Consider the following 18,543-nt stretch of genomic DNA (forward strand, 5'->3'; position numbering starts at 1 on the left):
TTTTCTTGCAATAGTTTTACTTTCTTCAACCCCTCACTAGAATGAATGCAAGAAGTCCCACACAAGCTTGTTTTGTCTTCTACGACGCCGCACATGTGCGCAATGCCTACTACTGGAGAGTGATACGGCGCCAGGAAGGGCTTTGGGGAAGACAAGAGTCATCGTTATCCCCCCTCCGGAGAGACTGCAATGCCTTTGCGGGTGAGAGCGAGGATCAGCTGCCAGGATATCGGCGAAAATCATACCTGGCGTTTCTACCTCAAAATGGCGCCTGAGAAGGATGATCTCCACTCTGAAGCTCGTTTCGTCCAGCAAAGCCATGATTGACCCTGCCAGTTGCCTGGCCAAGGCGTTTATGGCAAATTATAATGTCTGATGAGGTATTTGACTTATAATCTTTATGGAGTGGCAAGCTTTTTAATACTTCAGCCTGACCCCAAAATGGCGGCGATGTTTATATGACGAAAATCGTCTCCCGACTCTAAGTGTGCTGTTTGAGGTGAGAGGAGACCGTGTACAATTTTCTTGGATATTGCAGCCTGGGCAATCTGTTCAGATCTTTTTAGAGTGGGACTGCTCAAAGTATCTGCTTCATCATCGCAGTTCAGTGCCTGACTTTAAAATGGCGGACACACGAGGATAATGAAAATCGAGTAACTCTTCTGGGAGTGCTGTTCATTGCCTGTTAGCTGCGTGACCATTATTGGAGGTACTCTGTGTACTCCTTAAATGAAGGGTGTCGCAGCAGGATTGTTTTTTGCAGACTAGGTACACTTGTTCCCGAGATGGCGCCAGAAACGTGATCTATGGCGCTTATAAATGGTTGAGTACACTTCCAAGGCACAGTAAGGTTTTGATGGTTTCCCTCCTCCGCCAGTATATTTAATTGAGGGACGCCTTACTATAAATTTCAGGGCCATGCTTCAGTGCTGCAATCTGGGGTGTCACCTCAGGGGAGAGGAGGAGGAGCCAGGATCCAACATGGCTGCTCGGAGCCTCTGCTCCGCTGGACCCCCACTTTCATCAACTAAGTGAGGCGCTTAATCCCCACCTAAACAACTATTTCAACCATCTCCAGACATCGGATGGTCCAGAGTGTCTGATGCAGTGCCGCCGTTCCAACCGGTCGCAGCAACAACAGGGTACTGGCGAAAATCTTACCCGGCGTTTTAACCTCAAGATGGCGCCTGAGAAGGAACAGACCTGCTTGTAGAATGATTCAAAGCGGATCCCTGGGAACTTTTACCGAACTACCCACCCCCTACCCCTCCCCGCTCTACTCTTCTCCACTTTCCTGCTACTGACCTCTGCCCTCACCTGTCCTGGCCCTTAGTCCCGCCCTGTTTATCTGTGATTTTTTCCTCGTCAATTGAGATCTAGCTATTTTGTCCGATGCCCAATGGAGCTACCTGGTTTAGCTATAGAGGAGACAGGTCGGGGATTCCCTCCTTGGACGTCACCTACCCAGTCGGTCTTTAGCCAGACTTCCTTTCGTCTCTCCTGTCGTCTCTTCCCGCATCCTCCCTCTATTTATGTCTCTCCTTCTCTCCTCTCCCAATGTATTGAGACTGAACTATTTTGTTTGATGCCCGATGGAGCTACCTGATTTAGCTATAGGAGAGATGGGCCGTGGACTCCCTCCTTGGTCGTCAACTACCCAGTCGGTCTTTAGACAGACTTCCTTTCGTCTCTCCTTGTTGTCTCTTCCCTTATCCTGGCCCTCGCTAGCTAAAGGGAAGATGGACCTTGGACTCCCTCCTTGACCATCACCTACCCAGCCGGACTTTGGGCAAACGCTCCTGCGTCTCTCCTGACCTTATCTCCCCCCCTCTCCCTTCCCTCACCCCTCTCAGCTCCTACTCTTTCCAACTTCTGTCTTTTGCCCTCACCTGCCCTTGCCCTTTGTCCCCACCCTGTTTGTTTTTTTGTGAACTTCTTCCTCTCGTCACTTGAGACTGAACTATTTTGTCTGATGCCCGATGGAGCTACCTGGTTTAGCTATAGGGGAGATGGGCTGTGGATTCCCTCCTTGGTCGCCACCTACCCAGTCGGTCTTTAGACCGACTTCTTTTTGTCTCTCCTTGTTGTCTCTTCCCTTATCCTCCCTTTCTCACCTCCCCTTCCCCCCCTCCACTACTTTTCTCTCTTCTTTCTCTCCTCTCCTAATGTATTGCCTATTTTTTGATGTGATGTGTAATTATTGCTCTTTTTCTGTTACATTGTTGAATCTCATGTAAAGTGCTCTGATACCTTCGGGTCTAGCCAGCGCTATATAAAACTCTTTAAATAAATAAAATAAATAAACATATTGCATTTTTGTCTGTGCTGGATTCTAGATGAATGTACGGAGGCAAAGGAGACATTTACTTACTGGTAACCATTAAAAGTGTGATCCTCCTCGAAAATCAAAATCTGCTACCTCCTGTTTGGGCTAAAGATACCACCCCAGACTGTTGTTATGAAGTTTACACGTGAACCAACATTTTCTATAACATTTCTATAACATTGGCTATAGTCTGGGGCTGTGCTTGTGTTACATGGGGTACTCTTTGCTCTTCCTACAATATTTACAAAAAATAAAACGGTCTATGTGGCAGAGGTTTCAGGAACAATGAATACATTGAAACAATTTTGCTGATATTTGTGGCCAGCTGCTTGAAAGGTGTCTGGCTCTGGGTTCTACTCTGAATAAATCTACAGCAATAGCCGCTGAGTTTGCTGTCAAAATAATTGCAAATTCCTTGTTCAACAGAAACCCTCACCTAAACCGCCCTCTGAATACTCCTTCCATCTAGTGTTGGGTCCAGAGTTATGCATTTTGTTTTTCTTTAAAGAAGTCTTTTGCGTCACAAGGTGTAGTGACTACTCCTCTCTGTGTTAATGCGCATGGGCATCGACTCCATTGTTGGATTGTTTTTTTTCCGCAGTTGGGTTTGGACGTGAGTGCCTTTTCCCTGCTTTTTTACTCCATTTCGGGATGATTCTCTGGTTCTTTTCTCTGTCTTTGACTGTCTTGTTATAGCTTGCACTTCTCCTTCTGCAACTCTGATAATTAAAAAAACTCATCTGGTTCCATTCCTGTTTGACCGAAGGCCCTTCGGGTGGCACCCTTCTAGACCTACCTTCTCCATTGTTACCAGTCTTCCCAAAAATGTTCTGCTGGTAATGGAATGCATACCCTTTCGGTACTGCCCGCATAGCCACGTGAAGTACTCTTATATAGACCATCACTCGGTGTGCAACTTATGATTGTCCCCCGAACACAAAGCAGTTCACGCCACATGAAAGTCATTCATTCCAAAAAGACTTTTCGGGATCATAGAGCTCGTCGCCCGAGATGTCCTACAGAGCCACCGACGATACTCCTGACATCTTTGGTGAGGATCATGCCCAGCCATCGATCTACGAGGAGCGGCCTTCTCTGTTGATGAAAGTGCAGACTTCGAGCTTGAATTGGACTTTGAAGGAGAGTACATTACTTCAGCCTAACAACCTGTGAGTACAGCTCCCCCTGCTCCTGTCCACCAGCCCAATCCTTCCAAAAACCATTTGGTACTGCTGTTCTCAGAATCCCTGGTCCCCGGGCCATCATTGCTATCGAGCCATGGTCTGGGTCGGCCCCGAAAGCACACGCACATGTGACAAACAAGGAAAAAAGCCCGGATAGTGTAAAACCTTTGAATACTGGGAACACTAGAAACTAATTGTAAAGTGTGCTAGCTGCCAAATAATCAATTTAAAAAGAGTTATTGTTGTGGTTTTGAAAAAGATGGTGTGAATTAGTGTACCATCAAAAAGCGTCGACTCATTAAGGCTTAGTTGGTGGAACACATTAGCACAATAGATGGACAATTGGGCATTTATTATGTGCCAATCTTGATTGATTTACTACACAAATTGGCAGTTTTACTAAAGACAGAGTGAATTGTCTTATGTACTTGTTTTCTTTCTTATCTTCCTTTTTTATTCATGTATGGTACACATTGTTATGCTGATGAAATTGTGTAACCTTGTATTAGAACAATATAAAATTGTGCATAGGCCTCACAATTTCACATCAATCAATCAATTGAATTGCCAGTTTTTGTCCCTCAACCTGGTTCTGTTGCGGAGAGAGCTGTTCATTCATTAGATGTCTAAAGAGCGCTTATGTTCCACATTGATAGAACTAAAACTTTCAGAAAGTCTAATCAACTTTTTGTCGCCTTTTCACCACCACACAAAGGCAACCCTATATCCAAAGCGGCCATAGCCATATGGCTAGTAACATGTATTCAAACTTGCTATGCTAAGACCAAAAGACCTTTACCTCTTCCTCACAGAGCACACTCAACTCGCAACAAGAGAGTACCCATGGCCTTTTTAGGCAATATTTCCCCTTAGCTGATATATGTGAAGCATCTACATGGTCCACACCACACTCTTTCACCAAATATTATTGTGTGGATGTTTTAGCACAACAAGCCAATGTAGGACAGGTAATGTTTTGTACTCATTTTCAAACTACTGCCACCGCGATTATGATAAGGGACTGTTTTACAGTCTATGGAGAGCTTATGTATCTACGGCCACACTTGCTATAGAATGGAATATGTAACTTACCCTGTAAGCATGTGTTCATGGCATGTAGGGCAATAGATTCACATGTGCCCACCATCCTTCCCAAATACCTGTGGCCGATGCAGTTTTTTTACATTAACTAGTTTTCACTATCTATAAATTTAGCATGGTCATCGCTTTGCTTACACATACTTTACACTCCTTTCTCATCGCCCGTGGGAAAACAATTAAACAATGGAATTGATGCCCATGCGCATTACCACCACAAGAGGAGAAGTCACTACACCTTTGATTCCAAAGACTTCTTCAAAGAAAAACTACTTGCACTACTCCGGACCCAACACTAGATGACCGGAGTATGCAGAGCATGTGAATTTACAGCACCACATGCCACAGATGCTTACAGGGTAACATACTCCTTTCCTCACCTCTTTCGCGACCTTACATTTTTATTTAGACCCGTCTCTCTGCTTCAGTTGTCTCTCTCATAACTTCTCCCTACCTCACCTTTCTCTATTTCCCCTCCTTCTCATCTTTCTCTGGACCTCACCTTTTTCTCCCTATTGTTCCATCTTTATCTCTCTTATACTTGTGTGGTGTTTTTTAATTTGCTTTTTGTCCCCAATCTCTTGTCCTGAGTCCTGTGGGTTTTTATTGCACTGTCGGGTCACATATTTTATAAGTCCTCCACAGTTCGCCAAGGGAGGCCGTAGCCTTACCCGTCAGCTCCCAGTCCTGTTGTTCAGAAAGCTCCCTCTTCATTGCTGCCTTTTAAATCAATGTTTGCAATCCCCTATTTTCATATGTTATTATCTCTGGAGTGTTATGAGGTGGACTAATTACTCCTGTACTTGTCATGTTTGGTCAACAGGCTTTTTGTTTTTTCCTTTTTTTTTCTGTTAACATCTACCTTGACTTTTTATACTTTTATGAAGAATTTCCAATGAAATGAAGAAAAAGAAAAAGCAACTGTGATAAGGAAGTTTGGAAAGGAAGTAAAGGACTGTTGACAGAAATAGGGTGCCCCATCCAATAACTAATTGTCAATTAAATTAAGAGAACAAGAAAATAGGGTATAGGATTCAATTTTGGGCGCTTAGTTTGATTCTCACTTGATCCTTGAACAGTGGATGAATTCCAGGAAACTTTGAAGTAGAACTGCGATGGCACAGATTGGCACCACATGCATTAAAAATTAAATTTATTTTTTCCAGGGCTGTGTTTGATTCAAGCCAAGCTGTCTGAAGTCCAGGAAAGCAACTCAAGGCGGTGAGGGTTGAGAATTTGACTTATACCTGCATGGTGTTTACAAGATGGCATGGAAACATGCTGTTCATTGCTGGCCTACTTGTCCAACCTTGTCTGCACTACACAACTCTTCATGTGCATAATAGAAAGTTGCCAAAGCACTTTAGTGTAAACAACAGCATTCCTCGCCATTTCCCTAATGGTAACTGGGACGCTTCCTTAAGGCACCTCCTTATAGGACAATATAGATCGCCCTTCCAGCACTGAAAGCTCTTGCCGCTGTACCGCCATATCAATCTGCAGTAACTTTTAGTTATAAGACATCTCACATATTTGTAAATGCATCTATGTCAGACCTTCAGAACCCCTTTTATTCAACAACTGTGACTGCTCACAGCTCAGAAAGTGTACCCGAGTACTGACCTCAGTTATTCTACTTCTGAGACCTATCGCAGTTTAACTGATACACCTTCGTCCCAAATCTTTATGCCCAATCCCTCAATCCAAAGTGTGATGCTACTACTCCTATCTAGGCGCACAATTGCCATGGCTTGGAAGCCTGGTCCGGCACCAACTATATTGATATGGCTGAGAGACACAATCTTTTGTGATGCCCTTTCTGACATGTTCTTATCCACATTACATACTAGAAATAGGCCAAAAAGCATATGAGGCCCATTGAAATTGTACCCTACCAACAGTTGCAGTGATACCCCTGGGAACTCAAGCAACATTACTCAAGAGGTCCAAAGGAGCACCTAAATATGAGCCATACCACACACTTTACTGGATGTCTACATACTATAAGGGCTGCTACTGCTTATCTAACCAAGTGGTAAATGTGTAATAGTAAGAGTGTGCTTATATGTTAATGCTTACATGGGTTATGAATTGCCTGCAATGTTAAAAGGTAGTATGAGCTTTAACTTCTGTGCACTGTCTATGTACTAAGAATGCATGATAGCCTCCTTGTATACAAATTGAATGAAATGTCAAGTTATAATATTTTGCATAAAATATACATAAAACCATTTAAAAGTTATCTCAATCCTGACTCAAGATGGTCTTATCAATATGGTAATGCAACCACTCAACTTTTCAGAGTCCGGATAAGTTGCAAAAATCATAATCCAATTCTTGGATCACTTTCTAATTCTGTTGGTGCACCTCACTGTCCTTAACATCCAGTGTTGAAATGTGTGCCGGGGTAAAGAATTGTGCATTCTAACCTTATCGTTGTGTGCTCTCTTTACAGGTGGTGCGCACTGGTCAGTTACGGTGTGCTGCTTGTGGTCCTCGGCGCATTTATCTTCGGACAGACTACGACCAATGCCATCCTAGTAGACCTGAGTGGGTGATCTCACAGATTTCGTCGAATGCCAGGCCTTCACCAGTGGGCCCTAGAAGGAGCCATTGTGTATAACAGATGCCAGAGGCACTATGCTCTCAATCCTCAGTCCTGCCTACCTGCAGTACACTGGCAGGGGGATTTTATGGGTCCTTGTGACATTCCAACAATGGTTTAGGTTCAGCTGCTAAACACATCTTTCTTCTCTCCAAATAGTCACCGCTCTCAAAAGTGTGTGTTTGATTAGGGACCACTAACCAAAGGGAATCAAAATGGTATGAAAGTTTTCTAGGGAGGCATCCACCACTGCTCTTTTATCAGGGACATGAGAGAATCCCACCAATGCATGCATCGCAGGGCACTTTTCTCCACTGTGATGGCATTACATCATTCAGTGAGTGTTGCCTGTGAAGTACACTGATTCCCCCATGCATATATGTGTGGGGGAGGGGCATTCTAAGTGCACTTCATGCGTAGGGCCCCCCGTTTTACTCTAAGTGGTTCCACTGAGGCTCTGAGATGAGATATGACCTGTGCTGTCTGTTGAGAAGCGGCTTATAGGTCACAGAAAAACTTTGTACGCACAGGAGGCCTCCGCACTGCTTGCACTGTATCCCATTACAAAATGCCCTTTTGAGCCATCTTTTTCGTCCTTCTATCTCATAGGTGTGTAGAAAGTGAAAAAAATGGTTTCATTTAACATTCCAATTTTTTATGCTAGGCCGTGCTTGTCCTTCTCGTCTCTTTCTCGTTGTCTGTTCTTACCTTTATCTTTTTCTATTGATATAGAGTTCTCCGTATTCCCAGTTGTCCTAACCTTCCTTGCGGTTCATCTCCTCTCTCCACAAATTTCTTCTCTCCCCTCCATTTTTGTCACTTTCTGTAGTTTTTAGACCTTTTTCCCGTATCTCTTGCACTTGCTTCCTTTGTCCCCTTGCCTTCAATGTTATTTCCCTCCATGCCCTACTTTGCCTCCTGCTCTCATGAAATCTCCATTCATGTCTCTTTGTTTCCACATTTCCATTGGCCTGCTATTTGCATACCCATGGGTCTGTCTCCCGCCTTCCCTTCATTCCCTCCACTAGTTTGTAGACACACACACTTCTTACTTGTGTGGTCCTTGTGATGTAGCCTAAGAAATTATTAATCTACTGTTGTCCTCAAACTATAGAGCAGGGCCTTCCTGACGTTCATCTATTCGGGCAATTCCGGGATAGACTGCACAAACATACAATTGCCTAACACTCATGTGACACGTTGGCGAAAACAGCAGTTGAACAACGTGAGTACTGAGTCGTACACAACAGTCATTTAAGAGCATTCTCTAACACAAGCACATTTTCACTTGGAATCGTTATCAAATTTTTTATGGAAAGGCTGCTCGATTTTAAGTTTAGTAACTAATTACTAATTCCTGAACACTCTTGTGTATGTGTATTTTAAGCTCACAGTTATGTTTCTAATCATTGAAGGAATATTTTATTATATTTTATATTAGTGCCACACCTCTTGTGAAACAATCACAAGGCATAAGGTGTCCATTGTTTTAAAGCCTAGAGGGCTGGGACTCACCTGTTTACGAAAGTCAGTCTTCGTGAAGACAGCACTTTACTCACCAATCAACCTATTTGCCAGCTCAAGTTAGTATCGGTGTTGTACGGGTAGTTGACTTAATAAAATGTTCATTTCAGCAGGTGACTTGGATATGGGGAGGGCACAATGACAACTTGAGCACCAGTCAACCTCCATGCCCCAAAAGAAACTCGCCTTTTAAAGTAGTCAACAACAACCTAGATGGGAGCCCACCATTGAAGAGACTTTTTTGTTGGTTGGGGTTGGAATTGAGAAACAGCGGGAAGAAGCATGGTGATGTTCTGCAACTGTGGATGCGGTCAGCAGCAATCATGCAACCGGTGAGCGAACCACATGATCTACAGCAGTGCAGATACCCATTGAAGAGGTTAACGTTGTAGCCAATCGTGAATCATCGACGACACTGAAGGGGCCGACTGTCTTCACAAGGGGGAAGCTGGATTAAGTTTTGTGAGTAAGGCATTAAGCTGTTTTATCTCTTTGCCTCTTAAGGCAAATCCAGGATCCCCAAATATGCTTCCAGAAATGGGCAAGAGGCAAGCCTAGTTGGGGGCTCACCCCCCCCGTCCCCCCAATTGAAAGAATTCCAGTTTACCTATGTAGCTGATAAGGTTTGATTTCTGAATGCCCTGGTTGGGGCAATGTGTGATTTGTTTCCCCTCTCTTTTCCATTGAGGGCCTGCTTTTCCAGAAGAGAGGCGGAGGGCAGCCTCTTCACTTCTCAACACTGAATTTGAGTGTCTGGTTCCTGAGGGCCTGACCTGTTGTTCTCTGATCCTCTTGATATTGTTTTGACTCGCGAGGATTTGACTTCATATCCATTAGGGCATTTAAGATGGTGATATAGAAGATGGTACATTTTAGTGGCAATTACATTATCTGCTCGAATTAACAAGCTTTTCAGTCCTTGTCGGTGAAGAACACCAAATCTATACAAATATAAATAAATGTTTTACAATGGTAAGGTGGTCATTTGTTTTCAAATAAAGGCATTGTCAGGGGTTGACATGGATCCAAAGTTTAATTTCCTGTGCCTTTTGCTAAACCCTGCTTGGCCGGAAAGTGGATTTAAATTAATGTGAAGGCGAGTAGGGACTTAGCATTTTATTTGACTCAAAGTAAGCTGTTGAATTCTTTCAGTAACTAATTTACTACCCATTGGTGTATCATACTCTGAAAATAAGTTTTCGATGATTCTTTTTCAATTATGTAACATGTCACTTTGTAAAGTAGTATTTCAATCCGAGTATTTCACACCCTCTGAATTCTTAGACTTGCCTTTTGGCCCAAGGCAACATTAGTGGCAACTCCCTACAGATGTGATACTGGGCTGTAAAGAGGATGACCAGTTTAGTTAGGCCATGTGGAATTCTTTTTTTTTTTTGCTAAACTAATTTTATTCATTGAATCTGCCATTGCCTCAAAGATATTAAATCTAGGACATTTTTCAATCCCGTTGAGAAAAAGAGGTCCTCCGCATAAAAGTATGCATGTTTCTTACTATAGTAATCCAAGTACTATTCAGTACCCCATCCTAAGGGATATCCGCCTGCCTTTACCGCTGCTGTTTGCCTCTATATTCCTAGAACCCTGAGAGACCGAATGAAAAGGAACTGAGACCGGAAAGCCGTGCCGGTTTCTTATTGTGAGGGGCCTGGGTACACCTCGAAACTGAACACGTGTGGTCCCTTAAGATTGTGCTGTGATACATGATATGGCCCCCTCAGTTGAGAAGACTGAATGTCCCGAGTGGAGAAATGAATAGGGGGTGCTAATGGACAAAGCATACAGTGGTTACTAGATACTGTGTCACTTTGTTGTGGCCTAATTGATGCTCATTTTATGAGAACAAGCTTTTCATTTAATTGCAGTGGCGTAGAAAGTGGAGTGCGAGGTAGATTTTGGGGGCAGCGGCCTCCCCCACCCCCTTACCTGTGGCCGTCCCGGGGCAGCCACTAAAAAAATCGCCAGCACCCCCCCCCTCCTCACACACTGCCGCGGGGTGGCAAATGCAGGTGCCGCCATAGGCAGGTATAGGTCTAGCTAAGCCATGACCCTTCGGCCTAGTCATTATTGTAGTTCCTAAGAGTAGCAGAGACTCACTTGAAAGAGGAGCCCGGGGAAGATGTCTACATTGAGACAGAGGAATAGGAGGAACACATTATTAGGCCTAGGCGTCCCACCTTTGAAGGGACACATAGGGAAAGTAAATGTCAAGTGAAACCTTTGTCCATGAAGTGATACAGAAGGGATAAAGCTGTGGAAATGTTAGGGTTTCTCTCTACTTTATGTGGTAATGCACAGAGACGGAAGAGGCAGAGATGCTGCTGAATTGTATTGATTCCAAATAGTGATAAATGGGTCTGAATGGACAAATTGCTTGTAAATCATTTTTATTATCTGCAATTCTATACACTTACATACAATATAAGGGAAATAGGCGCCCCAGAAAGTTATCTATTCTCTGCAATCGTAAAGAGGGAGAGATGTGGACATATGTGCCTGGCCATTGCCTTTTCTCCATGCGGTGATAAGGACAGCAAAGCCAAGGGGCAATGTTTATTCCTTGCAGTTTGAATTAAGTACTGTTTTTAATATAATCCCTTCTCCTTTTCTTGGTGTGTGGGTCTTCTCTTCCCGTTATGTAGTTAACTACAACTCTGGCTGTATTTTAGGGCCGGGCTAGAATTTTACATGTCCAGGCAGTTCCTGCTTGTAAACCTAATTTCAGAGGACCTAGATTAAGAAAGGGTTATTTACCTCCTTAACATAATTTATGCAACCCAGAATGCATTCATCATGTTCAATTTAAACTCTATTTCTGGGAGTTTTTAGATAATGTCTATTTTTCAGGATGTATGTATGTTCACTTGTATCTGTTTCAGGGATAAGAGGGACAACTTAAGCGAAGGGAAAGTAAAGCTGTCTGCCTATCACTTTAAGTTTTAAGTGGCCACAAGATGAGAACCCCAAAACTGCTTTTCTGCAGACAGCAGAGTTTTCTGGGGTAGCCTAAAGGAACGAGGCGCTTTTACAAACAATGTAGCTGTGTTGAGTGATTAGGGAATTGATTCAGGAATGGTTTGAGGCTATTCAATCCCTCTTTCTTGCAAACATAGGGATTCAGCTTTGGGACAGGGTTCACCTCTCATGAGGTGTAATTGCTAACTAAACCCTTGTAGATAGTCTGTCTCAGTACCACCACCAGGGCAGCTCTATCCACTATTGATGCAAGTACATGTGACGAGCGTATCGGTGCTAAGAGACTGATGAAACTCTTACAACAAAGACCTTTAGTTTCGCCGTATTTTTTATGATTTCAAATTATTTTTTGTACACTAATAAAGTAATTTCTGACATCTAAAACCAGCCTGTGTCTTGAATGCTTCTTTTAATTTTGTTTGCAAGGAAATCCTGCATCTGTGTTGTCCTCTTTTTGAAGGGGGATTCATTGTGTTGGTGTGGAATTGCATGGCTCAAGGGGATTCTTCTTAGCAAAGGTCCTGGTTGACCTTGAGTTCAGGTCCCTTTTACCCTTCCTATTCCGGCTGCTACTGAGCCAGTTTGATGGTTGCAAGTTGTGACTTTGATACATTTCAGCCATTTGCTGTAATAGCCCTGCTTTTTACCTCTGCCATGAGGTTAACTACTTAACATGAAAGGTCAGAAATGTCCCAGTAGACAACAATAACATTTTGGGGTCTGCCCAAGCAAGCTATCCTGTGCCTGAATAGAAGAAAAGATCCACATAATTAAAAAAAATACTCTATGTACAAAGATCTGTTTGCTACCACTAAAATCAGGGGCATGTGAAACGTTCTGCTTTTGAGTATAGACTACTAGTGTTGAAAGTTTGGGAGGGCAGGGCAAAATGTCAAGGGAGGCATCACTGCTCCTAGTATTTCTTTCTTCTAAAACAGTAGAGCAGAATATGGGGGACTGTGTGTTTGCAAAGTGCAATGCTTGAAAGTTGAGCATTACATACTGATATAGGGCTCCATTTATGTGACAACTTAATGCGCCCACGCTACTGTGAATCTACTACATTGTTTTACATGCTAGTGCAAGTCACTATATTAGTGCGTTCTCTTCCAGGGGAGCCTCATCAATAGTCATAAGCATTAGAATATTCCCGCCCATGCGCGGGACCCCGGAAACACCATATTATATGTGCCTCACATATATATAACCATTATATAAATATATATATATATATATATATATATATATATAAAATAAGCAATTGCAGCCCAATAAACACTAGAGCTGAATCATGCTGTAAAGAATTTCCACCATACATGAATAACATGCATTAGAAACAAACAACACAACGTTTGTTTAGAAACTGTTTTAATGCTCAGAAAGCAGTAGAAATTCTCATAAAACACTGAAAGCATAGAAAGCTCCAAGGCTGCATTGCAAATACACAGTCTAAAAAGACTGAAAAGCTAACCTGTAGCTGCATAGCAATAAACTGACACCATGCCTTTAAGGCACTCCTGACCCCCAGCTTCCCATCATGCCTCAGGGGTGACAGTTAGGTCAGTTGTTCTTTGCGGAGACTGAATAAACCATGGAACAAAGAGGTTAACAATATCTCCAAAGTATAGTAGACCTTTGCCAGGGGAGGCGGGAGGGTTGCTTATGACTTTGATGAGGATACCCCTGGAAGAGAACTAGGATTACAGATAAGTAACTAATCCTTGCAGCATACGCTGTCGTTGATCATATTCTTTTGCTGTGTGACGTTGGGTTTGGAATATTCCAGTTTGTGTTTCTGCAAAGTCTTAAATTCTGTTTCAAGTGTGCATTGTGAAACTCTGTCCAAAAAAATCTACAATACACAGGAACACAGACTCTTCTTAGATTATATCTTTTCACTAGTTTTTTTCTATAAACATCTTAAGCCAGCCGGGTTATCTCCTCCATTGAATGTCCACTCTGCCCAGAATCCATTCAATAAAAAGACCTACTTCCCTATGGAAATCAATAATAGATGTGAAGCTCTTACTGATTTGGACAGTCCAGATTGAGTGAATCAAGGGAATGTAAAAATAATGCTGCCCCACTCCGTAGTCACAATCACCTCAGCAGCGGGAACAACAAATTCTGGTAATACCATCTACAAAGAGAGCGTGAATAACATCTTACCCACCCAATTAAACATTTCTGTACCTGCCAAAGAACCAACGTCTTTAAATTCCACAACCAGCTACCCGCAACAGGGAAGCATGGGTGCTGAACAGTCTTTTCAGATTATGTCTTGCAATATTGCAGGAATAAAGCTAAGTGACTCGGAGTGGGGTAGAATGGTGAATAGTTGCCAAGTATGTGTGTTCCAGGATACCTGGGCGACAGAGCTGGTGTTCAGGGTGGGGTTCACTACATTTAGTATTGAGGCCAGGCCATCAGCAGCAGGCCTCCCGGCTGTAGGGCTGCTAATATGAGTCAGGGCCTCTCTGGACTGTAAAATTAAATTACTAGAAGTAGGTTCCCAGGAAATTCTTGGCATTGATATGATATGGCCCAAAGGGAATATAATCTTTGGCTATTTAATATATATATAATAGGTTCAGTAGCCACTATAGGCACTCAGAAATTATTACAATGCTTGTTAACTTTCTTGAAACCCGTAGAGGAGAGTCCTATCTTATCCTAGCTGGCGACTTTAATACAACTTATGAGCCAGTAGAGTATGTACAAGAATTAGTGCAGGAAGAAGAGCAATTGAGGGGTGTAAACAAGCTACAAATTCCCCCCATTAAAAGATTTACCAAGGTTGGGCAGCAGGTACTGTCTCTTACTCTAGCCCATGGGGTGCATGCCTGTAATGGGCGGACACCCTCAGATGAGGAGGCCAGGTTCACGTTTAAAAGGGGAAATATAAAAAGTAGGATAGACTATATTATGGTGGATCTTGACCTGAGGCCATATGTTAAGGATATGACTGTTCAAAACCGGGAGGACAGTGATCATAATGCCCTTCTTCTGGAGCTAACTGGCCTCCAATTGCACAAAATCAAACTCACCGAACAACAGCTCCAATTGTAACCACGAACAACAACAGGAGAATTAGATGCCCCGAGGTCACGGCAGATGGGAAAATTACCAAAGGTGTATAAAGAAGTAGCGCAGACTCTTATGGCACTTAGTGACTTAGACCAAAAAGAGGATGATTATATTTGGCCATCTTTCAAAAACCAACCAATAGCATTAAACCTTATTTAAGCAAACCGTCTAATTTTAACGCATTCAAACGAAATAGCGCCTGTGGTTAAATGAAGATTGTAAATTAGCTAAGGATAATTGAATAGTGGCAGTAAAGCAGGGAATAGAAGCTCACATTAAAAATAGAAAGACTTTGCATAAGAGGGCTCAAGATAGGGCCAAAAGAATCTGGGAGGCTGAAAATTGGCATACATTAGCTGAGGCTTCCAAACAGAAGTATGGCCAGCTTTCCTGGCACCTGCTCTCTAAGGGTTCAATCAAGCAGGTTAGTGAAGATGATTATTATATACAACCACATGTTAAGGAAGAATATTTTAATAAGCTTTATATTGGTGAGGCTCCTGACCCAGAGGAGGGAACTGTAGCAGTAGCAGGGGAAGGTGTCCCAATATATATTCCAGAAGGAGCCAAGAGGGAAAAGGAAGCGACAGGGTTGCCCTCCACTCAGTAATCAACAATACACAAAAACCCCATCTCCTGTGGGCGACCAACAAATTTATCTTGTGCTACTGCGCGAAAAAATGTGTTCCATCAATTTCTTCTGCTGCAATATCCTTCTTATTCCTGATTTTTAGGATATAGACAGATGTCGCCATTCACTAAAAATATGAATAACCTCCTTCAACTTGACAGTAAACAAGGGAAACTCTTAATGTCTGTGTATTAAATCAACAATACATAAAAAAGTGAAAAAATGTGTAAGGGACAAGATGACCCCTCACGGGCGCACCACCCTCTGGATAGCTGGTAGGTACTCACCAGGCTTAGCCCCTTTTCTCATCACAGGCAGTCATCTTGTCCCAAGAACAAAAAAGTGAAAACAAAGAATGTGTCCAAACACAAAATAAATGGATAAGTGAGTGTAAAAGTGCGAAGGAGCGGACAGCAAACTCACTCCCTCAGTGAAAAGAGTGAATAAAATCAACAGGCACACCTATCGCAAATCTTTATTCTTAAATCTTAGGTGTGTTCTGTTGAATTAAAAAAGAGGGAGGTAGCTGTCATTACATACCCACCTCCATTGCCAACATGTTTCTTTGCCTGAGGGGGCGCGTGGCCGAGCCAGCCAAGATGGCGGACGCACTTCCCTAGTGCTCCGGTCGGCTGCCCACGACACCGATGACCAACACCGCAAAAACGGCCGCAAAATCCCTCACACTCCAGTGAGGGACTCCCACGGACACCTCCGGTGCCTCTGAAAGTGATCGCGCTACTGTCACGAGTCCGGAATGACATGCGGCGGCCGTCGCCGGGACCCACCTAAAATGGCGGCGCCCAGTAATTAACACCGGAGCGGCTGGAACCTGCCCCCCGGTGACACTGCCCGAGGATCCTGCTACGCCCCGGGAGACACCCTGAGTGCCCTGTGAGTGCTGCCGCCCCGACAGCAGGAACTGCGCTGCCGTGGGGAGCGAGCTCTGGATGGTGGCGGGCCTTCCCTGTCCCCGACCCGCCCGAGCAAGCTAATGGACTCGAGGGGCTGGAGATGGCGACGGGGGGGCTGGTCCCTGTGAGAGAGGCTCCTGAGTGCGCCCCTGATTGCGCCCCAGCTGCCCCCGAAGTCACGGCACCACTGATGGGGACCCGAGATGGCGCGCGGAAACGGGCACGTAAGTCCACCTAAAATGGCGCCATCCAACTAGCCCTGCAGGGGAGCCTGACGACGAGACCTCTGATGCCTGAGGACATGAGGCGATGATCCAGATGATCCCCGGAGACACCCTGGGTGGTACACCCCCGAGAGAACCACAGCAAGTACACTGGCGCGGGGGCACGCACACTCCCAGTGCCGGCAGTCCCCGATTGCACGCGGTCCACCCGAGTAGCCCCACACACCACTACCAGCACCAAGGCCCCTAGCAGCCCCATCGGACATCGGTGGGGGCCAGAGGACCATCGCAGTCCCCCCTCTGGAGAGTAGCGGAGCTGCAGAATATGCGCTACTGTGGGGGAGCACATTAGACCGTAGCGGGCCCTCCCGGCCCCGACCCGCCCGGAAAACCCGGAGAACACCACACACAGCGAGAACGCTGACCCGGAGCTGGGCCTCTGAGAACCCCCCCACGGCCCCCAGCGCTGTCGCACCACTGACACGGGCCCACAAAGGAGCGGCGGCAACGGGCGCCCCAGCTCACCTGAATTGGTGACATCCAGCTTGCCCTACCAGGGATCTGACGAGAAGGATATCGCTGAGCAGCGACACGCGATTGAAGCCGGGTGATCCCCCTGGCGACACCGCCTTGAAGGGCACGACCCACAGGAAAAGCGAAGACAGGTAGCGACGTCTCTGGAAGACCCCACCGAGCCAGCAAGCCACCCACGCCACCAATGGGGAGACCTCAGCGAGCATTGACCACGATGCCGGCCCCGGCCCAGAGGCGCTCACCCTCCCTGGGCCCCTCGGGTAAGCCAAAAACCGGAGGCCCGCCGCAGGAGGTAGATATGTCAACCAAGCTGGACAGAGTGTTAGCAGCCATCGAGCACTCCCGGATGTCTATGGAGAGCAAATTCGGAGAACTCGCCTCAGACATTACCCTCCTACGGGATGACCACAGGAAACTGGCAGATCGGGTGAATCAAGAGGGACAAACGCTACAAGAACTGCAACCACAGGTCCAACTAAACCAGAAAGCCATCAAAGAACTGCAGGACAAAGTCAACTTCCTGGAACGCAAGGCCGACAATTGGAAGGCCGCTCCCGCCAAAGTAACATACGCCTGCTCAACCTGCCGGAAGGAGTGGAAGGGACAGACCCCATTCAGTATATCGAAACATGGATAAAAACGTTCACCCGAACCCAAGACCTCACACCATTCTTCTCAGTGGAGAGAGCGCATAGGGTTCCAGCCCGACGGCCGCCTGCAGGCTCCCTACCCAGACCGTTTCTGCTAAAGCTGCTACATTACCTGGACCGGGACACGATCCTGCGGGCGGCCAGACAAGCGAAAATACTCAGGGTGGAAGACAAACACGTGATGGTGTTCCCGGACTACTCCCAAGCAGTACAACGCCAGCGCGCCACATTCCAGGCAGTAAAACAAACCCTGCGACAACACAAGATACTCCTCTTCCCGGCCCGCCTCAAAATCATTTATGAAGACTCAACACACTTCTCGGATCCGGTGGAAGAGGCGCTGGTTAGACCACCACCACCAGGGCCAGCCAGAGCGAGGGGCTACGCCATTGCGCTCCTCATCCAACAGGCGGAGGTTGCGATCCAGAAGGTCACCCTCAAACAGATGAACCGCCCATCGACTCCTAACACCAGACACTCCCCAGATCTGGAACAGATCATAGCGGATCGACGGAAGGCCCTGCAAACGGCAACGGAGGTCCGGCGAACAGAAATTTAACTGGAAGAGGATCGCGGCCCCCACATCTTCACGTCTGACGACTAAGATCACAGCGACACCCACACATCCAGAGAGGGCTCAGCTTCCCCGCCACTGGTAACTCCGTAGACAGCGGACACGCTCATCTGACAGGTGACGAGCACAGAATGCGGTAAGACCAGGGCACTCCGGCAGGTTAGCCAACGGAGGACTTCGCAAATCACCAACGAAGGT

At 45.3% G+C, this 18,543-nt stretch overlaps 1 protein-coding gene across 1 annotated transcript in view; it reads left to right on the plus strand.

Moving 5' to 3' along the window:
- Positions 1–12,115, plus strand: part of SLC38A7 (solute carrier family 38 member 7) — a 127,446-nt gene extending 115,331 nt beyond the window's left edge. Inside the window, exons 10-11 of the mRNA XM_078670388.1 lie at positions 5,775–5,829; positions 7,064–12,115. Coding sequence (XP_078526514.1) covers positions 5,775–5,829; positions 7,064–7,166 — 158 coding nt within the window. The 3' untranslated portion in view covers positions 7,167–12,115. The remainder of the gene's footprint in view (positions 1–5,774; positions 5,830–7,063) is intronic.
- Positions 12,116–18,543: the final 6,428 nt, after the last annotated feature.

The sequence above is a fragment of the Lissotriton helveticus genome, chromosome 12, assembly GCF_964261635.1.
Source record: "Lissotriton helveticus chromosome 12, aLisHel1.1, whole genome shotgun sequence".
Classification (NCBI taxonomy): Eukaryota; Metazoa; Chordata; class Amphibia; order Caudata; family Salamandridae; genus Lissotriton; species Lissotriton helveticus.